General features: G+C 41.1%; 1 protein-coding gene across 2 annotated transcripts in view; it reads left to right on the plus strand.

The window, feature by feature from the left end:
- The first annotated feature begins 1280 nt into the window (after nucleotides 1–1280).
- Nucleotides 1281–24432, plus strand: part of LOC139761488 (splicing factor 3B subunit 2-like) — a 74078-nt gene continuing 50926 nt past the window's right edge. The window contains exons 1-3 of one of the 2 annotated variants that reach the window (XM_071685748.1): nucleotides 1281–1420; nucleotides 13339–13426; nucleotides 16378–16589. In XM_071685748.1, coding sequence (XP_071541849.1) covers nucleotides 13408–13426; nucleotides 16378–16589 — 231 coding nt within the window. In that variant the 5' untranslated portion in view covers nucleotides 1281–1420; nucleotides 13339–13407. Of the gene's footprint in view, nucleotides 1432–13338; nucleotides 13427–16377; nucleotides 16590–24432 lie in introns of both variants that reach the window. The other variant, XM_071685749.1, reaches the window with a different exon arrangement.

The following is a 24432-nucleotide window of genomic DNA, read 5'->3' on the forward strand; positions in this document are numbered from 1 at the left end:
AGGAATAGTGGTTCCAACAATGTTGTATGGTTGCGAGGCGTGGGCTATGGATAGAGATGTGCGCAGGAGGATGGATGTGCTGGAAATGAGATGTTTGAGGACAATGTGTGGTGTGAGGTGGTTTGATCGAGTAAGTAACGTAAGGGTAAGAGAGATGTGTGGAAATAAAAAGAGCGTGGTTGAGAGAGCAGAAGAAGGTGTTTTGAAATGGTTTGGGCACATGGAGAGAATGAGTGAGGAAAGATTGACCAAGAGGATATATGTGTCGGAGGTGGAGGGAACGAGGAGAAGAGGGAGACCAAATTGGAGGTGGAAAGATGGAGTGAAAAAGATTTTGTGTGATCGGGGCCTGAACATGCAGGAGGGTGAAAGGAGGGCAAGGAATAGAGTGAATTGGAGCGATGTGGTATACAGGGGTTGACGTGCTGTCAGTGGATTGAATCAAGGCATGTGAAGCGTCTGGGGTAAACCATGGAAGGCTGTGTAGGTATGTATATTTGCGTGTGTGGACGTATGTACATGTGTATGGGGGGGGGGGGCCATTTCTTTCGTCTGTTTCCTTGCGCTACCTCGCAAACGCGGGAGACAGCGACAAAGTATGAAAAAAAAAAAATATATATATATATATATATATATATATAATCCCTGGGGATAGTGGAGAAAGAATACTTCCCACGTATTCCCTCCGTGTCGTAGAAGGCGACTAAAAGGGGAGGGGACGGGGGGCTGGAAATCCTCCCCTCTTGTTTTTTTTTAATCTTCCAAAAGAAGGAACAGAGAAGGGAGCCAGGTGAGGATATTCCCTCAGAGGCCCAGTCCTCTGTTCTTAACGCTACCTTGCTAATGCGGGAAATGGCGAATAGTTTGAAAGAAAGAATATATATATATATATATATATATATATATATATATATATATATATATATATATATATATATATATATGTTGAAATGTATAGGTATGTATGTGAGCGTGTGTGGACGTGTATGTATATACATGTGTATGTGGGTGGGCTGGGCCATTCTTTCGCGTATTCTTGCGCTACCCTGCTAACGCGGGAGACAGCGACAAATGCTAATAAAATTAACAGATAAACACGACAACAGTAATAGCGAATAAAATGTACAATAAAACAATATCATCACATGCGACACCACCAGCTTAGTGTCAAAAAACTTATTTATGATAAGTCAATAAAATGATGAAAAGTTTCCTGACTTATTTCACATTGTTTTATTAAAGATTATACATAATCTTAATTTTACATCAAATATTATATATGTATATAATTTTATGAACAAGATCGAGCAAGATGTGTTGTTGTTGTTGTCAGACGCCTTTATGGCCGTTCTAGGATTAACATCGACTACATCCAGCGTTCCCTGTTTCTACGAAGTTTGCAAGAATTAATACCGTCACTGTAAGTACTAAGTAAGAATTAATATTTTCAGTAAGGTTATATGTGTGGTAGAATGTATGGCCGGTCAGTAGAAGGTGGAGGCACACACACTGCTTATTGTTAAGTAGGAGGGAGGTAGGTTGGGCCATTCCAGCCACTGTGATTATCTGGATGGTAGACTGTATGGCCGGCCAGTAGGTGGTGGCTATGGGCTAAATGGTCCTGGGGAACATTAGGAGAAGGTGCGGGTATCTAGAGGGAGTTGTGTTGGTAAACCAGACAATGATAAGAGGACTCGGTCAACAAATATTGTTACCCTACTGGCACTCTCAATATTACTTACCATCAGTTAACGTAACCAGTTATTGCTTAATCCAACCTACCAACAGTTTCTTCCATAATTTTTACAAGCTTTGTAGTTAAGCAAACCTTACCTAACCTACCAACAGTTTCTTCCATAATAATTACAAGCTCTGTGGTAAAGCTCAGCCTCTTCGAAGCCTCAGGTTGGGGTGTCAAAATTTATGTGGATGTGACCATGATGAGAAAGGAGAGATACGTAGTATGTTTGAGGAAAGAAACATGGATGTTTTAACTGCGAGTGAAACGAAGCTCAAGGGTAGTGAAAATTGGTTTGGAAATATCTTTTGAGCAAAGTCGGGGGTTGGCGAGAAGACAAGTCAAGGAAGGAGTAGCATCACTCCCAGGCAGTTGTGGGAGTGTGTGATAGAGAAGTAAATTCTGGATTGATGTGGGTAAAACTGAAAGTGAATGGAGAGAGATCAGTGATTATTGGTGCCTATGCACCTGGTCATGAGAAGAGAGGCAAGTGTTTTGGGAGCAGCTGAGTGTGTTAGCAGCTTTGATGTACAAGACTGGGTTATATAGTGATGGGTGATTTGAATGTGAAGGTGAGTAATGTGGCAGTTGGGGGATATAATTGGTGTGCATGGGGTATTCAGTGTTGTAAATAGAAATGGTGAAGAGATTGTAGATTTGTTTGCTGAAAAAAGACTGGTGATTGGGAATGCCTGGTTTAAAGAGAGAGATATACATAAGTATACATATGTGAGTAGGAGAGACGGTCAGAGGGCATTATTTAATTATGTGTTAATTGATAGGCATGTAAAAGAGAGACTTTTGGATGTTAATGTACAGAGAGGGGCAGCTGGAGGGATGTCTGATCACTATATTGTGGAGGCGAAGGTGAAGATTTGCAGAGGTTTTCAAAAAAGAAGAGTGGTGAGAGTAAGTGAGCTTAGAAAGGATACATGTGTGAGGAAGTTCTAGGAGAGATTGAGTGCTGAATAGCAAAAGGTGAGAGCAAATGACGAAAGGGGAGTGTGTGAGGAATGGGATGTATTTAGGGAAGCAGTGATGGCTTGTGCAAAGGAAGCATGTAGCATTAGGAAGGTGGGAAGTGGGCAGATTAGAAAGGGCAGTGAGTGGTGGGATGAAAAAGTAAGGTTGTTAGTGAAATAGGAAAGAGAGGTGTTTGGATGATACTTGCAGGGTAGTAGTGCAAATGACTGGGAAGTATATAAAAGAAAGTGGCAGTAGGTCAAGAGAAAGGTGCAAGGGTTGAAAAAGAGGGCAAATGAGAGTTGGGGTGAGAGAGTATCATTAAATTTTAATGAAAATAAAAAGATGTTTTGGAAGGAGGTAAATAGCATGCATAAGACAAGAGAACAAATGGGAACATTGGTGAAGGGGGCAAGTAGGAAGGTAATAACTGTTGGTGAAGGGGGCAAGTAGGAAGGTAATAACCGATAGTGGTGAAGTGAGAAGATGGAGTGAGTATCTTGAAGGTTGGTTGAATGTGTTTGATGATAGAGTGGCTGATATATGGTTTTTTGGTCGGGGTGGTGTGTGAAGCGAGAGGATCAGGGAGAAGGATATGATAAAGAGAGAAGAGGTTGTGAAAGCTTTGCGAAAGATGAAATTTATTAAAGAGGGGTGACTGTGTTGTTGATTGGTTGATAAGGATATTCATTATATGTATGGACCATGGTGAATTGCCTTAAGATTTGCGGAATGCATGTATATTGCCATTGTACAAAGGCAAAGGGGTTAAGGGTGAGTGTTCCAACTACAGAAGCATAAGTTTGTTGAGTATTCCTGGGAAATTGTAAGAAGGGTATTGATTGAGAGTGTGAAGACATGTACAAAGCATCAGATTGGGGAAGAGCAGTGTAGTTTCAGAAGTTGTAGAGGATGTGTGGATCAGGTGTTTGCTTCGAAGAATGTATGTGAGAAATATTTAGAAAAACAGATGGATTTGTATGTAGCATTTATGGATCTGTAGAAGGCATATGATAGGATTGATAGAGATGCTTTGTGGATGGTTTTAAGAGTATATGGTGTTGGGGGGGGGTAAGGTTCTAGAAGTAGTGAAAAGTTTTTACGAGGGATGTAAATGTGTACAAGTAGGAAGAGAGGAGAGCGATTGGTTCCCAGTGAATGTTGGTTTGCAGCAGGTGTGTGTGATGTCCCCATGGTTGTTTGATTTGTATATGGATGGGGTGGTTAGGGAGGTAAATGCAAAAGTTTTTGAGAGAGGGGCGAGTATGCAGTCTGTTGTGGATGAGAGGGACTGGGAAGTGAGTCAATTGTTGTTTGCTAATGATACAGCTCTGGTGGTGGATTTGGGTTAGAAACTGCAGAGGTTGGTGACTGAGTCTGGTAAATTGTGTGAAAGGAGAAAGTTGAGAATAAGTGTGAATAACAGCAAGGTTATTAGGTTCAGTAGGGTTGAGGGACAAGTTACTTGGGATGTAAGTTTGAATGGAGAAAAACTGGAGGAAGTGAAGTGTTTTAGATATTTGGGGGTGGACTTATCAGCGGATGGAACCATGAAAGTGGGAGAGTCACAGAGTTGGGGAGGGGGTGAAGGTTCTGGGAGCGATGAAGAATGTGTGGAAGGAGAGAACGTTATCTCGGAGAGCAAAAATGGGCATGTTTGAAGGAATAATAGTTCCAACAATGTTATGTGGTTGTGAGGCATTGGCTAAAGATATGGTTGTATTGAGGAGGGTGGATGTGATGGAAATGAAATGTTTGAGGACAATATGTGGTGTGAGTTGGTTTGATTGAGTAAATAATAAAAGGGAAAGAGAGATGTGTGGTAATGAAAAGAGTGTGGTTGAGAGAGCAGAGGAAGGTGTACTGAAATGGTTTGGACATATGAAGTGAATGAGTGAGGAAAGATTGACAAAGAGGATATACGTGTCAGAGGTGGAGGGAACAAGGAGAAGAGGGAGACTAAGCTGTAGGTGGAAGGATGGAGCGAAAAGGATTTTGAGTAATCGGGGCCTGTACGTACAGGAGGGTGAAAGGCAGGCAAGGAATAGAGTGAATTGGAACAATGTGGTATATCAGGGTTGATTTGCTGTCAGTGGACTGAACCAGGGCATGTGAAGTGTCTGGGGTAAACCATGGAAAGGTTTGTGGGGCCTGGATGTGGATATGGAGCAGTGGTTTCAGTTGCATTACACATGACAGCTAGAGACTAAGTGTTAACAAATGTGGCCTTTTTGTCTTTTCCTGGCACTGCCTTGCTGAAGGGAGGGGAGTCATGCTATTTCCTGTGTGGTGAGGTAGTAACAGGAATGGAAGAAGACAAGGAAGTATGAGTATGTACTTGTGTGTATATGTATATGTATGTATATGTGTGTGTATGGGTGTTTATGTATATATGTGTGTATATGAGTGGATGGGCCATTCTTCGTCTGTTTCCTAGGGCTACCTTGCTGGAGCAGGAAACAGCAATAAGTATAATAAAGATTATATAATTATTTTTTTTTTATTATACTTTGTTGCTGTCCCCCTAATTAGTGAGGTAGCACAAGGAAACAGACGAAAGAATGGCCCAACTCACCCACATGCACATGTATATACATACACATTCACACACGCACATATACATATCTCTACATTTCAATGTATACATACATATACATAAACAGACATATACGTATGTACATATTCATGCTTGCTGCTTTCATCCATTCTTGTAGCCACCCTACCACACATGAAATGGTGCAACCCCCCTGCGTGTGCGAGATAGCGCTAGTAAAAGACAACAAGGGCAACATTCGCTCACATTCAGTCTCTAGCTGACATGTGTAGTGCACTGAAACCACAGCTCCCTTTCCACATCCAGGCTCCACAAAACTTTCCATGGTTTACCCCATATGCTTCACATGCCCTGGTTCAATTCATTGACAGCATGTTGACCCCGGTATACCACATCGTTCCAATTCACTCCTTTCCTTGTACGCCTTTCACCCACATGTATGTTCAGGACCCAATCGCTCAAAATCTTTTTCTCTCCATCCTTCCTCCTCCAATTTGGTCTCTCATTTCTCCTTGTTCCCTCCACCTTCAACACATATATCCTCTTTGTCAATCTTTCCTCACTCATTCTTTCCATGTGACCAAACCATTTAAATACACCCTCTTCTGCTCTCTCAACCACACTTTTTATTACCACACATCTCTCTTATCCTTTCATTACTTATTTGATCAAACCACCTTGCACCACATATTGTCCTTAAACATCTCATTTCCAACACATCCACCCTTCTCCATGCCTCACAACCATATAACATTGTTGGAACCACAATTCCTTCAAACATACCCATTTTTGCTCTCTGAGATAACATTCTCGCCTTCCACATATTCTTCAACGCTCCCAGAACCTTTTCCCCATCCCCCACCATGTGACTCACTTCTGCTTCCATGGTTCCATCCACTGCCATATCCACTCCCAGATATCTAAAACACTTCACTTCAGTTTTTCTCCATTCAAATTTACCTCCCAGTTAACTTGTCCCTCAACCCTACTGAACCTAATAACCTTGCTCTTATTTACATTTACTCTCAGCTTTCTTCTTTCACACACTTTACCAAACTGTCACCAGCTTCTGCAGCTTTTCACCTGAATCAGCCACCAGTGGTGTATCATCAGCAAACAACAACTGACTCACTTCCCAAGCCCTCTCATCCACAACAAACTGCATACTTGCCCCTCCCTCCAAAACTCTTGCATTCACCTCCCTAACAACCCCATCCATAAACAAATCAAACAACCATGGAGACATCATGCACCCCTGCCGCAAACCGACATTCACTGAGAACCAATCACTTTCCTCTCTTCCTACTTATACACATGCCTTACATCCTTGATAAAAAGTTTTCACTGCTTCTAGCAACTTACCTCCCACACCATATACTCTTAATACCTTCCACAGAGTATCTCTATCAACTCTCATATGCCTTCTCCAGATCCATAAATGCTCCATAAAAATCCATCTCTTTTTCTAAGTATTTCTCACATACATTCTTCAAAGCAAACACCTGATCCACACATCCTTTACCGCTTCTGAAACCACACTGCTCTTCCCCAGTCTGATGCTCTGTACATGCCTTTACCCTCTCAATTAATACCCTCCCATAAAATTTCCCAGGAATACTCAACAAACTTATACCTCTGTGATTTGAACACACACCTTTATCCCCTTTACCTTTGTACAATGGCACTATGCATGCATTCTGCCAATCCTCAGGCACTTCTCCATGAACCATACATACATTGAATATCCTCACCAACCAGTCAACAACACAGTCACCCCCTTTTTTAATGAATTCCACTGCAATACCATCCAAACCCGCCGCCAAGCTGGCTTTCATCTTCCACAAAGCTTTCACTACCTCTTCTCTGTTTACCAAACCATTCTCTCTGACCCTCTTACTTCGCACACCACCTCAACCAGAACACCCTATATCTGCCACTTTATCATCAAACACATTCAACAAACTTTCAAAATCATCACTCCATCTCCTTCTCACTTCACCACTACTTGTTATTACCTCCCCATTAGCCCCCTTCACTGATGTTCCCATTTGTCCTCTTGTCTTATGAACTATATTTACCTCCTTCCAAAACATCTTTTTATTCTCCCTAAAATTTTTTTTTATGATACTCTTTCACCCCAAACTCTCATTTGCCCTCTTTTTCACCTCTTGCACCTTTCTCGTGACCTCCTACCTCTTTCTTTTATACATCTCCCAGTCATTTGCACTACTTCCCTGCAAAAATTGTCCAAACGCCTCTCGCTTCTCTTTCACTAACAATCTTACTTCTTCATCCCATCACTCACTAAGGGTCTAATCTGCCTCTCATGCCATAGGCATCATTTGTGCAAGCTGTCACTGCTTAACTAAATACATCCCATTCCTCCTCCACTCCCCTTTTTTCACTTTCTCTCGCCTTTTTTCCATTCTGCAGTCAATCTCTCCTGGTACTTCTTCACACAAGTCTCCTTTCCAAGCTCACTTACTCTCATCACTCTCTTCACCCCACCTTTCTCTCTTCTTTTCTGAAAGCCTTTACAAATCTTAACCTTCGTCTCCACAAGATGATGATCAGGCATCCCTCCAGTTGCCCCTCTCAGCACATTAACATTCAAAAGTCTCTCTTTCACACGCCTATCAATTAACACGTAATCCAATAACTCTTTCTGGCCATCTATCCTACTTACATATGTATACTTATGCATATCTCTCTTTTTAAAGCAGGTATTCCCAATCACCAGTCCTTTTTCAGCACAAATCTACAAGCTCTTCACCATTTCCATTGCAACATTGAACATCCCACGTACACCAATTATACCCTCAACTGCCACCTTTGCATTCAAATCACCCATCACATGCATCAAAGCTGCTAACACACTCACTCAGCTGCTCCCAAAACACTTGCCTCTCATGATCTTTCTTCTCATAACCAGGTGCATAGGTACCAATAGTCACCCCTCTCTTTCCATCCACTTTCAGTTTTACCCATATTAGTCTAGAGTTTACCTTCTTACACTATCACATACTCCAGCAACATCTGCTTCAGGAGTAGTGCTACTCCTTCCTTTGCTCTTGTCCTCTCGTTGTCCCCTGACTTTTCTCTCAAGACATTCCCAAACCACTCTTCCCATTTACTTGTGAGCCTCGTTTCATTCAGAGCCAAAACATCCAAGTTCCTTTCCTCAAACATACTACTTATCTCTCCTTTTTTCTCATCTTGGTTACATCCACACACATTTAGACACCCCAATCTGAGCCTTCGAGGAGGATGAGCACTCCCCACGTGACTCCTTCTTCTGTTTCCCCTTTTAGAAAGTTAAAATACAAAGAGGGGAGGGTTTCTAGCCCCCCGCTCCCATCCCCTTTAGTCACCTTCTACGACACGCGGGGAATGCGTGGACCATATGCAGTATTAGAAAATAGCATATTTCAAATACCTGTAAATCGAAATGTCCCTGTGGTTGTTTTTGTGACCTTGGTGTTAGAAGGAAAGCTGTATCATTTCTGAAAATTAGATTTTGTTATTATTATTATTTCTTGTTGATTTGCTTATAATTGTGTTAGGTTGTAGGTCTTGCTTTGACTAATTTGTGCATTAAATTGTCCTCTTTGACCTGCCATTGGACTGTTCTCTTTCTTTTATTGTATGATTACATCCATGTAATACAATCAGTGATTTTCCCATTGTGCATTGTTTGATAACATCCACATTCCATTCCATAATTTTCCTGTTTTACAAACTTAAGAATTGAAATCTTGTAACCAAATTACTGTTGTTTCTAGTTTGTCATTGTCCCCTGGTATAACTTCATGCTAAACTTTTCCATTTTAGTTTTAGATGGTATGTATGTTGCTATATTGAGCATTGTTATGGGTTTTATACCTTCTTTTCATAATTTACTTTTCTTATGAGTTTAATTTTTTTCATGTTTTTCTCTTTTAATGTTTGAGGCTTCAGTCATGGACAAAAGTCCACATCAAGGTCAGGCCTTAATTGAAATATAGAGAGAATTATAAAAGAGGAAAAAAAGAAGAGATAAGAGAAAGTATTCTTAATTTTGGAGGAATTTGAAAAACCTGTCTTTTAGAATGTTTCAGGTCATAGTTATTGGGAAAGACTTGAGAGAGTAGAGAATTTCAAAGCTTCGAGGTGTAAGAAAAGATAAAGTTATCAAAATGGCCTACCCTCGAGTTGCCAGTGGCCACACTGTAATCATGTAATGCAGCAGCTTGCCAAGTATTGTGCAGTCTAGTTATTGGTTGGAGCACAAACAGCCAACTCTTGGGAGCAAAAACCAAAATTATACCTATAGGGAAGGGAAAGGAAACCAACACTCTAGTGTAGGGCAGATGAGTCAAGTTTTGAAGTTAGCCTGAGAGAGTTTATAAGTTGGACCACTTTCGACTCATCTCTGTTAAGGAAGGATGCACAGCTAGAACCACCACAGATGTGAGAGCAGTGCTCCATACAAGGATGAAAATTCTTTTGTATAAACAGTGTGACTGTTCAGAAAAGAAATTTCAGTATCTAAACAGACTCCCAGTTTCTTAGTGGCAGACATGCCTATTTCAGTACTGTGAGGTTACTTAGAAAGAGTGGATGTTACAGTAATACCAAGTATGCTCATAGAGTCAAGAGGTGGAATTACAGAACTGCCAAAGAAGAGACAAGATTTGTGAGGTGTTTTTGATAGAGATGGGTAGAAAATGGGTCTTGGAGGCATTAAACTTAATTAGGCTTTGTCTTCCTCACTGAGATATTGTGTTCAGGTCTGAGTTTATTAAGGAAATTGTGTCAAGATGAGATGCAGATCAAGTGAGAGAAGGAGCAGAATTGTAGGATGTGGATGAATGCAGTGTTGAGTCATCAGCATATAAGTGCTTTGGCTTATTTGTGGAAGAGAGGAAATCATTGATGAAAAGGAGAAAATATGTATGGGACAGAGCAGAACCTTGAGGAACACTGCTGTTGATAGTGAAATGGGGGGAGGCTGATCCATCAATAACCACAGAGATAGATCAGCTGGAGTGGGAGCTAGATATATCAAGTGCAGCTACATAAAACTCTTACATACATAGCTCCCATCTCTAAAGGTTACATATCTTACTAAATCTGCATAATTGCTTATTTTTCCATTCATGTTTCAGTAAAATTAATAAGGATTGTGCTAGAGTCTCTTATATACTCATAAACAAACTTAGTTTTGATTCTGTTTTTTTTTTTTTTTCAGTCATTAGACTTGGTACATTTGTGCATGAGGAGTGCTTATGATGAAAGTAAAGCATGTGTATGAGTAGGTAGAGAGGAGGATGAGTGATTCTGGGAGAAGGTAGGTTTATGATAGGGGTGTGTGATTCCCTATGACTTTATTCTGTGTATGGATGGGATAGTAAGGTAGGTCAATGCAAGTGTCGTGGAGAGGGGCAGGCATATAACTTGTTATGTGTGAAGGGGCCTGGGAGTTGAGCCATTTGTTATTTGCTGATGATATGGCAATGGGGGAGTTCAAGTAAGAAACTGCTGAAGTTGGTGTTTGAATTTGGGAGTGTGTGGGAAAGGGGAAACTTGAAAGTAAATTGGAATAAAAGCAAGATTATTAGGTTTATCAGTGTAAAGAAACAAGCTAGTTGAGGTGTAAGTTTAAGTGGAGAAAACTTTAGAAGTGAAGTGTTTTAGGTAGCTGGGAGTGGATTTAGCAGTATATGGATCCGTGGAAGCTGAGGATAGTTATAGGGTGAGTGAGATGTTGAAGGTTCTGGGAGCACTGAGGACTATGTGGAAAGAGAGATCAATATCTGAGACGGAAAAAAATAGTGTGCTTGAAGGTATAGTCGTCCTTATGATGTTTTATTGACTTGAGGTATAGGCTGTGGATGGGAATGTATGGGGAAGAAGAGTGTTGAAAATTGAATGCCTGAGGACAAAATGTGGAGTGAGGAGGGTTGATCAAGAAAGCAAAAGTAAGTTAAGAGAGAAGTGTGCAAATTAGAAGAGTATGGCTGAGAGAGTTGAAGAAGGTGTGCTGAAATGGTTTAAATATTTGGAGAGAATTAGTGAGAAAGATTTGACTTAGAGGAAACGTGTTAGAGGAGGAGGGGACAAGGACTGTATTGGAAATAGAAGGATGAATAAGATTTTGCATGCACAGGGCCTGAATATGTAGAAAGATGGGAGGTATGCATGGGATAGAGTGAAATGAGGTAATGTGGTACACAGAGGGCAATGTGCTGTCAGTGGACTGAATCTGGGCATGCAAAGCAGCTGGTGAAAACCATGGATAGGGATGTGGTTTTAGTGCATTACACATGACAGCTAGAGAATAGATGCAGGTTAATGAAGCCTTTTTCTTTGTCTTCTTCTGGCACTACCAGAAAAATTGGGAGATGGTGTGCAACTATATTACTAATAGATCACAACACAGTTGTGAACCATGCCATCTCCATTGCCTCCTCAGTAAAAAGCTCATTTTCCCGAGGAATTGTACTTGCACCCAGCCTGTTCCTCATTCTCTTATCTGACATTGATGCAAACATGACCCACAGTTATATATCATCCTTTGCACATGATGCAAGAATGAGTATGAAAATCACATCAATGAAAAATGCTGACAGGCTACAAAGAGACATAAATGAAGTCTTTAACTGGGTAATTGACATCAACTTGCTTTTAATTGGAGATAAGTTTCAGCTCCTTTAGTATTAGGAAAATGAAGAAATCACAAACAACGTAGAATACCAGATAGACACAGACAGCATCATAAATCAGTTGAATAAAGTGAAAGACTTTGAAATTAATATGTATAATGACAACTATCAGTGAACTCAGCCAAACAACAGTTGTCTTATGCAGAAGGATGGCAAGTGGTATTCTGCGGACCTTCAGAATGAGGGAAGAAAACCCAGTGATATTATTCAAGGCACTGATTCTTTCTTGAATTGACCCGAGTTGCATTTTGATATCACCTGACAGTGTGGGTGAAATTATTGGGAATGGCTGAAATATATAAGGCTATACTCATTGGTAGTAGTTGGTAGGCAGGTGGCCAATGACCAGGGAGGTATATTATCAGTAATACCTGCTTGGGTATCAGGAGGGTTAGTGACGGCTGTGTAGTGAGCCAAAACTTCATCAGTTGTCAAGTTGCACTCCTCTGACCCAGATAGTTATCTTTTCTTTCTTCCTCACCCACATGTGGACTACTGGCATTTTGTCCATAAACATACAATTTCTTGTCACATATAACACTTGACAACAACATACAGCTCATTTTTCATAACTCTAGATTTCCCTGTGGTGAGCGCTATGTGGTAGCCCTACCTTTTGGTACGATAGTTGGAGCAGGAAGTAGAAGTGGTAGCTAGGAACATTAGGTAGAATAGTAGGTAGGAACATTAGGCAGGCGCATTAGATAGAAGCATTAGGTAGTAGTCATTATGAACATTAGGTGGGAGCCTGTGCAAACACTGCACTAGACCTGCCAGTGTCCTGTTAAGGATGAGGCACTGTGGTTCAGGGGTCAGAGATTTAGATTAGATACTCCCTGGAGTGCAGATGGGTGAGGTATATCGTCATATATACCTGGAAAATCCTAGAGGATATGGTTCCAAACTTACATTTGGCAATAACATCATACTGGCATATAAAATGTTAAATGCTATTTCTGAAATACAAAGGTGACATATGTCAGAGAAGAGAGAACACCTTAAACAGCTGGGGCTGAAGACTGTTCTGCACCTTGTTAGTTACCAACAGAAATAGCACGGTATGCATGGTAGAGAAGTTTGTGTGTATTGGACAAGACCGTGGGGGCCTTGTGGGCCTGTTAGTTGCGTCTTCTAACAGCTTGGTTAACCAATGACTCATGAACAGCCTGGGCCCAGCCCAATCTGTGGTGGTGAAGACCTCTATAGACTTCACAAGATATTCACCTTACTCATGCAGGACATGATTAAGAAGTAGGAGAGAAAGAAAAAAGGTGTGTATTGAATCTGAGTGGCTATTACTGGACATGTGACTTAGCTACCATTAAGAAAAAGCTGCTGTAATTCTTATTTTAAGATTTTGAATGAAATCTTCATTTCAGGTCTGAAGAGTGAGTTGATAGATCATCTTTTCCAGCATTTGCAGTCAAAGAGAAAACTTTTCTCAGAATATGGATGAAAAAGGAGATGGTAAGAATTTTTTTTAAAGATTTCCATGACTATAGAATAATTGTAGTTAAAGGAATATATTTTCTGTACTGCAGTTAAAGCATAAAGTTTGATATATTTCAAAGATTTCATAGTATTTCAAACAATATAGAATTGATGGGATGGGATTTGCAGAAAATTGTATTGTATATCATGATAAACAGTATTATAGGTTAATGGAAGAAAATTTTACCTCTGTATTCCCTGCATGTCGAAGAAGGCAAGTAAGAGGGAAAGAAAAAGGGCCCTGGAAACATAATTTGCAGGTTCAGGTACAGCATAGGAATGGGGTATAGGTTTTGAATGATGACATGAAGTTATATTCAAATGTTTGGCTATTATACTATACATGAGAATATTGAAGTAAGACATTCAACTGGATTGGATGGGTGTGGTAATAGTACAGTGCCCTTAAGTGTATGAATATTTTTTTTTTCCTTTTAAGCATGAATATTATTTGGGAATGTTTTAGGACATAAGCTACAATCTGGGTATGGGTCTGATGAACTTCAAAATAATAATGACTCATGTTTCAATAGGGTTGGTAAGCAAGAATGTGAGACAGATTTCATAATAATTATGGTAGCCTCACTTAATAGTTATTTCCATCAAAATATGAAATCAATATGGCATTTATTATGGCAAATGACTGGAAATGAAATGTTGCTAGCAACTGATATAGTACATTATTATGAAACTAGGGCTACCAATGTCAGGCCAGGCCAGTGGACATTTCTCAAAATCTCTCATCCATGATGACATATTTGTTTACTTGGAAAGGTAGCATAAGTGGGCTTAGTGACATGTTGGTAGAGGAACATCTGTAGGGGGAATCTGTATGAGACATTTTCTTTCTTTCTTTCAAACTTCGCCATTTTCCGCGTTAGCAAGGTAGCATTAAGAACAGAGGACTGGGCCTCTGAGGGAATATCCTCACCTGGCCCCCTTCTCTGTTCCTTCTTTTGGAAAATTAAAAAAAAAAAACAAGAGGGGAGGATTTCCAGCCCCCCGCTCCCTCCCATTTTAGTCGCCTTCTACGACACGCAGGGAATACGTGGGAAGTATTCTTTCTCCCCTATCCCCAGGGATAATATATATATTTGCTTTGTCGCTGTCTCCTGCGTTTGCGAGGTAGTGCAAGGAAACAGACGAAAGAAATGGCCCAACCCACCCCCATACACATGTATATACATACATGTCCCCACACGCAAAATATACATACCCATACATCTCAATGTACACATATACATACACACACAGACATATACATATATACACATGCACACGGTTCACACTGTCTGCCTTTATTCATTCCCATCGCCACCTCGCCACACATGGAATAACTTCCCCCTCCCCCCTCATGTGTGCGAGGTAGCGCTAGGAAAAGACAACAAAGGCCCCATTCGTTCACACTTCGTCTCTAGCTGTCATGCAATAATGCCCGAAACCACAGCTCCCTTTCCACATCCAGGCCCCACAGAACTTTCCATGGTTTACCCCAGACGCTTCACATTCCCTGATTCAATCCATTGACAGCACGTCAACCTCGGTATACCACATCGATCCAATTCACTCTATTCCTTGCCCGCCTTTCACCCTCCTGCATGTTGAGGCCCCGATCACACAAAATCTTTTTCACTCCATCTTTCCACCTCCAATTTGGTCTCCCACTTCTCCTCGTTCCCTCCACCTCCAACACATATATCCTCTTGGTCAATCTTTCCTCACTCATTCTCTCCATGTGCCCAAACCATTTCAAAACACCCTCTTTTGTTCTCTCAACCATGCTCTTTTTATTTCCACACATCTCTCTTACACTTACATTACATTACATTACATTACATTACATTATGAGACATATTGCTGGTAATATAGGGAATTGAATACAGGTTGAGCATCCCTAATCCAAAAATCTGAAATTCGAAATGTTTCAAAATCCAAATATTTTTTAGCAGTGACATAACGTTACAAGTGGAAAATTCCACACCTAAACACATTACCTTTTTCTTTTCATTAATGGTATTTCATATTTTTTTTACTGTTTAAGTACTTATATGTGAAAAAAGTGTTCGAAAATGATTGCTTATCAGTAGCATATAAAATTCAGTTAGGAATGAAGGTGATGCTAAATAACCACAGATTGTCCACATGGGTGGCTAAAGTTGTGACACCTTAGCTTTCTGATGGTTCAGTGTTACATGAACTTTGTTTCATGTGCAAAATTATTGAAAATATTGTATGAATTACGTTCATGCTGTATGTATAAGGTGTATCTTTTCTTTTTTCTTTCACACTATTCGCCATTTTCCGCTTTAGCGAGGTAGCGTCAAGAACAGAGGACTGGGCCTTTGAGGGAATATCTTCACCTGGCCCCCTTCTCTGTTCCTTCTTTTGGAAAAATTAAAAAAAAAAAGAGGGGAGGATTTCCAGTATCCGCTCCCTCCCCTTTTAGTCGCCTTCTATGACACGCAAGGAATGCGTGGGAAGTATTCTTTCTCCCCTATCCCCAGAGATGATAAGGTGTATATGAAACATAAAAAGATTTTGTGTTTAGACTTGGGCCCCATTCTCAAGATACTTCATTATGTATATGCAAATATTCCAAAATCTGAAAAAATTCAAAATCCCAAACACTTCTGGTCTCATGCATTTTGGAGAAGGGATACTCAGCTTTTATGTGACATGTTTCCCTGCACAGTGGTAGAAATGAATTATAGAGTAACAAGTTGATTATTTGTTTTTATTTTGAAATGTTTATTGTGTTGGAGGATTTTTTTTTTTTTTACAAAATCATTAGAATTGCTACATTTGCAATACTAGGAACATATAACTTGTATGTTTTAAGGAAGGATACATTTTGCTAAATACTTTTAAAGGAAAAAAGTGAAAGTGAAAATGTACTAATGTAGATAATACACATTAATATTTGTCAGATAAACCAATCAGTGTTGGAGTTGAAGCCAGCCCAGCAGAAGAGAAAGATGGTGGAGTGGGTGGGGGTGGGACATGTGAGGTGCAGCAGCCAGAGTCTTGCCAACACCAGGAACAAATGCAGCAGGAGAATATGGCCACAGAGCAAGAGGAAGGCCAGAATAAGAACCAAGGCCAGACTGAATTGATGAGGAAAGCTAGAGAGCAAGAGGAAGTAAGTAACTTTATCATTTAATGGAGGTTTTGGGCATAGGAGAGCAGAAGAGGGTATGCTAAAATGGTTTGGACATACTGAGAGAATGAGTGAGGAAAGGTTGATGAAGAGGATATATGTATCAGAAGTGTAGGGCACAAAGTGAATGGGGAGACCAAATTGGAGATGAAAGGATGGAATGAAAAAGATTTTGAGTAATTGGGGCCTGAACATGCAGGAGGGTGAAAGGTGTGCTCAGGATAGAGTGAGTTGGAATGATGTGGTATACTGGGCTCATCATGCAGTTAGGGGACTGAAACAGGGCATGTGAAGTGTACAGGATAAACTATAAAGTTCTGTGGGGCCTAGTTGTGAGTAGGTAGCTATGGATTTGATGCCTTACACATGACAGCTAGATAATGGACTTAAGCAGGTGTGGCTTTTATTCATCTGTTCCTGGTGCAACCTCGCTAATGCAGCCAAGCATGCAAAAAATTCTGTTTGTAGGTTCTAAGAAGAGATCTGATGAGAAGGTTAAACTACTTCTAACCTTGGGTAGAGATGAATTACTTGACTGGTATTATTTGAGTTCTCAACATCTTTAGATAACCAGCTCGACCCAGATATAATGTTACAGAATGTACTTGACAAATTTGATGGACATTTTGGCCCAGAGAGATAGTACTGGCTGTCAGGGATATATTTTGAAAATTTATGGACTCCCGTTGTGTAGACGTTAGAGTTCCTGACCATGACGCATTCACAGGCTGTGCAGATTGAATGCATATGTTTGAATCCTGGTTGCGGCAGTTGGTCCACAGTCAACCCAGCTGTTTGTCTACCCATAGGGGTGGGTTGATAAAATGAGTACCTGCCTCAGGCTAAGATATATATATATATATATATATATATATATATATATATATATATATATATATATATATATATATATATATATATTTTTTTTTTTTTTTTTTATTATACTTTGTCGCTGTCTCCCGCGTTTGCGAGGTAGCGCAAGGAAACAGACGAAAGAAAAGGCCCAACCCCCCCCATACACATGTATATACATACGTCCACACACGCAAATATACATACCTACACAACTTTCCATGTTTTACCCCAGACGCTTCACATGCCTTGATTCAATCCACTGACAGCACGTCAACCCTGGTATACCACATCGCTCCAATTCACTCTATTCCTTGCCCTTCTTTCACCCTCCTGCATGTTCAGGCCCCAATCACACAAAATCTTTTTCACTCCATCTTTCCACCTCCAATTTGGTCTCCCACTTCTCCTCGTTCCCTCCACTTCCGACACATATATCCTCTTGGTCAATCTTTCCTCACTCATTCTCTCCATGTGCCCAAACCATTTCAAAACACCCTCTTCTGCTCTCTCAACCACGCTCTTTTTATTTCCACACATCTCTCTTACCCTTACGTTACTTACTCGATCAAACCACCTCACACCACACATTGTCCTCAAACATCTCATTTCCAGCACATCCATCCTCCTGCGCACAACTCTATCCATAGCCCACGCCTCACAACCATACAACATTGTTGGAACCACTATTCCTTCAAACATACCCATTTTTGCTTTCCGAGATAATGTTCTCGACTTCCACACATTCTTCAAGGCTACCAGGATTTTCGCCCCCTCCCCCACCCTATGATCCACTTCCGCTTCCATGGTTCCATCCGCTGCCAGATCCACTCCCAGATATCTAAAACACTTTACTTCCTCCAGTTTTTCTCCATTCAAACTTACCTCCCAACTGACTTGACCCTCAACCCTACTGTACCTAATAACCTTGCTCTTATTCACATTTACTCTTAACTTTCTTCTTTCACACACTTTACCAAACTCAGTCACCAGCTTTTGCGGTTTCTCACATGAATCAGCCACCAGCGCTGTATCATCAGCGAACAACAACTGACTCACTTCCCAAGCTCTCTCATCCCCAACAGACTTCATACTTGCCCCTCTTTCCAAAACTCTTGCATTTACCTCCCTAACAACCCCATCCATAAACAAATTAAACAACCATAGAGACATCACACACCCCTGCCGCAAACCTACATTCACTGAGAACCAATCACTTTCCTCTCTTCCCACACGTACACATGCCTTACATCCTCGATAAAAAGTTTTCACTGCTTCTAACAACTTGATGCCCACACCATATATTCTTAATACCTTCCACAGAGCATCTCTATCAACTCTATCATATGCCTTCTCCAGATCCATAAATGCTACATACAAATCCATTTGCTTTTCTAAGTATTTCTCACATACATTCTTCAAAGCAAACACCTGATCCACACATCCTCTACCACTTCTGAAACCACACTGCTCTTCCCCAATCTGATGCTCTGTACATGCCTTCACCCTCTCAATCAATACCCTCCCATATGATTTACCAGGAATACTCAACAAACTTATACCTCTGTAATTTGAGCACTCACTCTTATCCCCTTTGCCTTTGTACAATGGCACTATGCACGCATTCCGCCAATCCTCAGGCACCTCACCATGAGTCATACATACATTAAATAACCTTACCAACCAGTCAATAATACAGTCACCCCCTTTTCTAATAAATTCCACTGCAATACCATCCAAACCTGCTGCCTTGCCGGGTTTCATCTTCCGCAAAGCTTTTACTACCTCTTCTCTGTTTACCAAATCATATATATATATATATATATATATATATATATATATATATATATATATATATATATTTTTTTTTTTTTTTTTTTTTGCTTTGTCGCTGTCTCCCGCGTTTGCGAGGTAGCGCAAGGAAACAGACGAAAGAAATGGCCCAACCCACCCCCATACACATGTATATACATACGTCCACACACGCAAATATACATACCTACACAGCTTTCCATGGATTACCCCAGACGCTTCACATGCCTTGATTCAATCCACTGACAGCACGTCAACCCCGGTATACCACATCGCTCCAGTTCACTCTATTCCTTGCCCTCCTTTCACCCTCCTGCATGTTCAGGCCCCGATCACACAAAATCTTTTTCACTCCATCTTTCCACCTCCAATTTGGTCCCCCTCTTCTCCTCGTTCCCTCCACCTCTGACACAATATTCTCTTGGTCAATCTTTCCTCACTCATTCTCTCCATGTGCCCGAACCATTTCAAAACACCCTCTTCTGCTCTCTCAACCACGCTCTTTTTATTTCCACACATCTCTCTTACCCTTACGTTACTTACTCGATCAAACCACCTCACACCACATATTGTCCTCAAACATCTCATTTCCAGAACATCCATCCTCCTGCGCACAACTCTATCCATAGCCCACGTCTCGCAACCATACAACATTATTGGAACCACTATTCCTTCAAACATACCCATTTTTGCTTTCCGAGATAATGTTCTCGACTTTCACACATTCTTCAAGGCTCCCAGAATTTTCGCCCCCTCCCCCACCCTATGATCCACTTCCGCTTCCATGGTTCCATCCGCTGCCAGGTCCACTCCCAGATATCTAAAACACTTCACTTCCTCCAGTTTTTCTCCATTCAAACTCACCTCCCAATTGACTTGACCCTCAACCCTACTGTACCTAATAACTTTGCTGTTATTCACATTTACTCTTAACTTTCTTCTTTCACACACTTTACCAAACTCAGTCACCAGCTTCTGCAGTTTCTCACATGAATCAGCCACCAGCGCTGTATCATCAGCGAACAACAACTGACTCACTTCCCAAGCTCTCTCATCCCCAACAGACTTCATACTTGCCCCTCTTTCCAAAACTCTTGCATTCACCTCCCTAACAACCCCATCCATAAACAAATTAAACAACCATGGAGACATCACACACCCCTGCCGCAAACCTACATTCACTGAGAACCAATCACTTTCCTCTCTTCCTACACATACACATGCCTTACATCCTCGATAAAAAGTTTTCACTGCTTCTAACAACTTGCCTCCCACACCATATATTCTTAATACCTTCCACAGAGCATCTCTATCAACTCTATCATATGCCTTCTCCAGATCCATAAATGCTACATACAAATCCATTTGCTTTTCTAAGTATTTCTCACATACATTCTTCAAAGCAAACACCTGATCCACACATCCTCTACCACTTCTGAAACCACACTGCTCTTCCCCAATCTGATGCTCTGTACATGCCTTCACCCTCTCAATCAATATCCTCCCATATAATTTACCAGGAATACTCAACAAACTTATACCTCTGTAATTTGAGCACTCACTCTTATCCCCTTTGCCTTTGTACAATGGCACTATGCACGCATTCCGCCAATCCTCAGGCACCTCACCATGAGTCATACATACATTAAATAACCTTACCAACCAGTCAACAATACAGTCACCCCCTTTTTTAATAAATTCCACTGCAATACCATCCAAACCTGCTGCCTTGCCGGCTTTCATCTTCCGCAAAGCTTTTACTACCTCTTCTCTGTTTACCAAATCATCTTCCCTAACCCTCTCACTTTGCACACCTCCTCGACCAAAACACCCTATATCTGCCACTCTATCATCAAACACATTCAACAAACCTTCAAAATACTCACTCCATCTTCTCACATCACCACTACTTGTTATCACCTCCCCATTTGCGCCCTTCACTGAAGTTCCCATTTGCTCCCTTGTCTTACGCACTTTATTTACCTCCTTCCAGAACATCTTTTTATTCTCCCTAAAATTTAATGATACTTTCTCACCCCAACTCTCATTTGCCCTTTTTTTCACCTCTTGCACCTTTCTCTTGACCTCCTGTCTCTTTCTTTTATACATCTCCCACTCAATTGCATTTTTTCCCTGCAAAAATCGTCCAAATGCCTCTCTCTTCTCTTTCACTAATACTCTTACTTCTTCATCCCACCACTCACTACCCTTTCTAATCAACCCACCTCCCACTCTTCTCATGCCACAAGCATCTTTTGCGCAATCCATCACTGATTCCCTAAATACATCCCATTCCTCCCCCACTCCCCTTACTTCCATTGTTCTCACCTTCCCAAGCTCACTTACTCTCACCACCCTCTTCACCCCAACATTCACTCTTCTTTTCTGAAAACCCATACAAATCTTCACCTTAGCCTCCACAAGATAATGATCAGACATCCCTCCAGTTGCACCTCTCAGCACATTAACATCCAAAAGTCTCTCTTTCGCGCGCCTGTCAATTAACACGTAATCCAATAACGCTCTCTGGCCATCTCTCCTACTTACATAAGTATACTTATGTATATCTCGCTTTTTAAACCAGGTATTCCCAATCATCAGTCCTTTTTCAGCACATAAATCTACAAGCTCTTCACCATTTCCATTTACAACACTGAACACCCCATGTATACCAATTATTCCCTCAACTGCCACATTATATATATATACTGCCATATATATATATATATATATATATATATATATATATATATATACGTCCACACACGCAAATATACATACCTACACAGCTTTCCATGGTTTACCCCAGACGCTTCACATGCCCTGATTCAATCCACTGACAGCACGTCAACCCCGGTATATCACATCGATCCAATTCACTCTATTCCTTGCCCTCCTTTCACCCTCCTGCATGTTCAAGCCCTGATCACACAAAATCTTTTTCACTCCATCTTTCCACCTCCAATTTGGTCTCCCACTTCTCCTCGTTCCCTCCACCTCCGACACATATATCCTCTTTGTCAATCTTTCCTCACTCATTCTCTCCATGTGACCAAACCATTTCAAAACACCATCTTCTGCTCTCTCAACCACACTTTTTTTTATTTCCACACATCTCTCTTACCCTATTATTACTTACTCGATCAAACCACCTCACACCACATATTGTCCTGAAACATCTCATTTCCAGCACATCAACCCTCCTGCGCACAGCTCTATCCATAGCCCACGCCTCGCAGCCATACAACATTGTTGGAACCACTATTCCTTCAAACATACCAATTTTTGCTTTCCGAGATAATGTTCTCGACTTTCAAACATTCCTCAGGGCTCCCAGAAAAAGGAGAGATAGGAAGTATGTTTTAGGAAAGGAACCTGGATGTTTTGGCTTTGAGTGAAACGAAGCTCAAGGGTAAAGGGGAAGAGTGGTTTGGGAATGTCTTGGGAGTAAAGTCAGGGGTTAGTGAGAGGACAAGAGCAAGGGAAAGAGTAGCACTACTCCTGAAATAGGAGTTATGGGAGTATGTGATAGAGTGTAAGAAAGTAAACTCTAGATTGATATGGGTAAAACTGAAAGTGGATGGAGAGAGATGGGTGATTACTGGTGCATATGCACCTGGGCATGAGAAGGTCATGAGAGGCAAGTATTTTGGGAGCAGCTGAGTGAGTGTGTTAGTAGATTTGATGCACGAGACCGGGTTATAGTGATGGGTGATTTGAATGCAAAGGTGAGTAATGTAGCAGTTCAGGGAGTAATTGGTGTACATGGGGTGTTCAGTGTTGTAGATGGAAATGGTGAAGAGCTTGTAGATTTATGTGCTGAAAAAGGACTGGTGATTGGGAATACTTGGTTTAAAAAGAGAGACATACATAAGTATACATATGTAAGTATTTTTGGGAGCATTGAAGAATGTGTGGAAGTCGAAAGCATTATCTCGGAAATCAAAAATGGGTATGTTTGAAGGAATAGTGGTTCCAACAATGTTATACGGTTGCATGGCGTGAGCTATGGATAGAGTTGTGCAGAGGAGGGTGGATGTGCTGGAAATGAGATGTTTGAGGACAATATGTGGTGTGAGGTGGTTTGATCGAGTAAGTAATAATAGGGTAAGAGAGATGTGAGGTAATAAAAAGAGTGTGGTTGAGAGAGCAGAAGAGGGTGTTTTGAAATGGTTTGGTCACATGGAGAGAATGAGTGAGGAAAGATTGATCAAGAGGATATATGTGTCAGAGGTGGAGGGAACGAGGAAAAGTGGGAGACCAAATTGGAGGCGGAAAGATGGAGTGAAAAAGATTGTGAGTGATCAGGGTCTGAACATGCAGGAGGGTAAAAGGCGTGCAAGGAATAGAGTGAATTGGAACGATGTGGTATACCGGGGTCGATGTGCTGTCAATGGATTGAACCAGGGCATGTGAAGCGTCTGGGGTAAACCATGGAAAGTTCTGTGGGGCCTGGATGTGGAAAGGGAGCTGTTGTTTTGGTGCATTATTACATGACAGCTAGAGACTGAGTGTGAACAAATGTGGCCTTTGTTGTCTTTTCCTAGCGCTACCTTGCACACATGAGGGGGGAGGGGGTTGTTATTTCATGTGTGGCGAGGCGGCGATGGGAACGAATAAAGGCAGACAGTATGAATTATGTACGTGTGTATATATGTATATGTCTGTGTTTGTATATATATGTATACGTTGAGATGTATATATATGTATACGTTGAGATGTATAGATATGTATATTTGTGTGTGTGGACGTGTATGTATATACGTGTGTATGTGGTTGGGTTGGGCCATTCTTTCGTCTGTTACCTTGCGCTACCTCGCTAACGTGGGAGACAGCGACAAAGCAAAATAAAAAAATACATATGTAAGTTGGAGAGATGGCCAGAGAGCATTATTGGATTACGTGTTAATTGATAGGCGCGCGAAAGAGAGACTTTTGGATGTAAATGTGCTGAGAGGTGCAATGGAGGGATGTCTGATGATGTCTGACATTGTCTTGTGGAGGCGAAGGTGAAGATTTGTAGAGGTTTTCAGAAATGAAGAGAGAATATTGGGGTGAAGAGAGTGGTGAGACTAAGTGAGCTTGGAAAAGAGACATGTGTGAGGAAGTATCAGGAGAGACTGAATGCAGAATGGCAAAAGTAAGGGGAGTGGGGGAGGAA

This window comes from Panulirus ornatus, chromosome 40, assembly GCF_036320965.1.
Source record: "Panulirus ornatus isolate Po-2019 chromosome 40, ASM3632096v1, whole genome shotgun sequence".
Classification (NCBI taxonomy): Eukaryota; Metazoa; Arthropoda; class Malacostraca; order Decapoda; family Palinuridae; genus Panulirus; species Panulirus ornatus.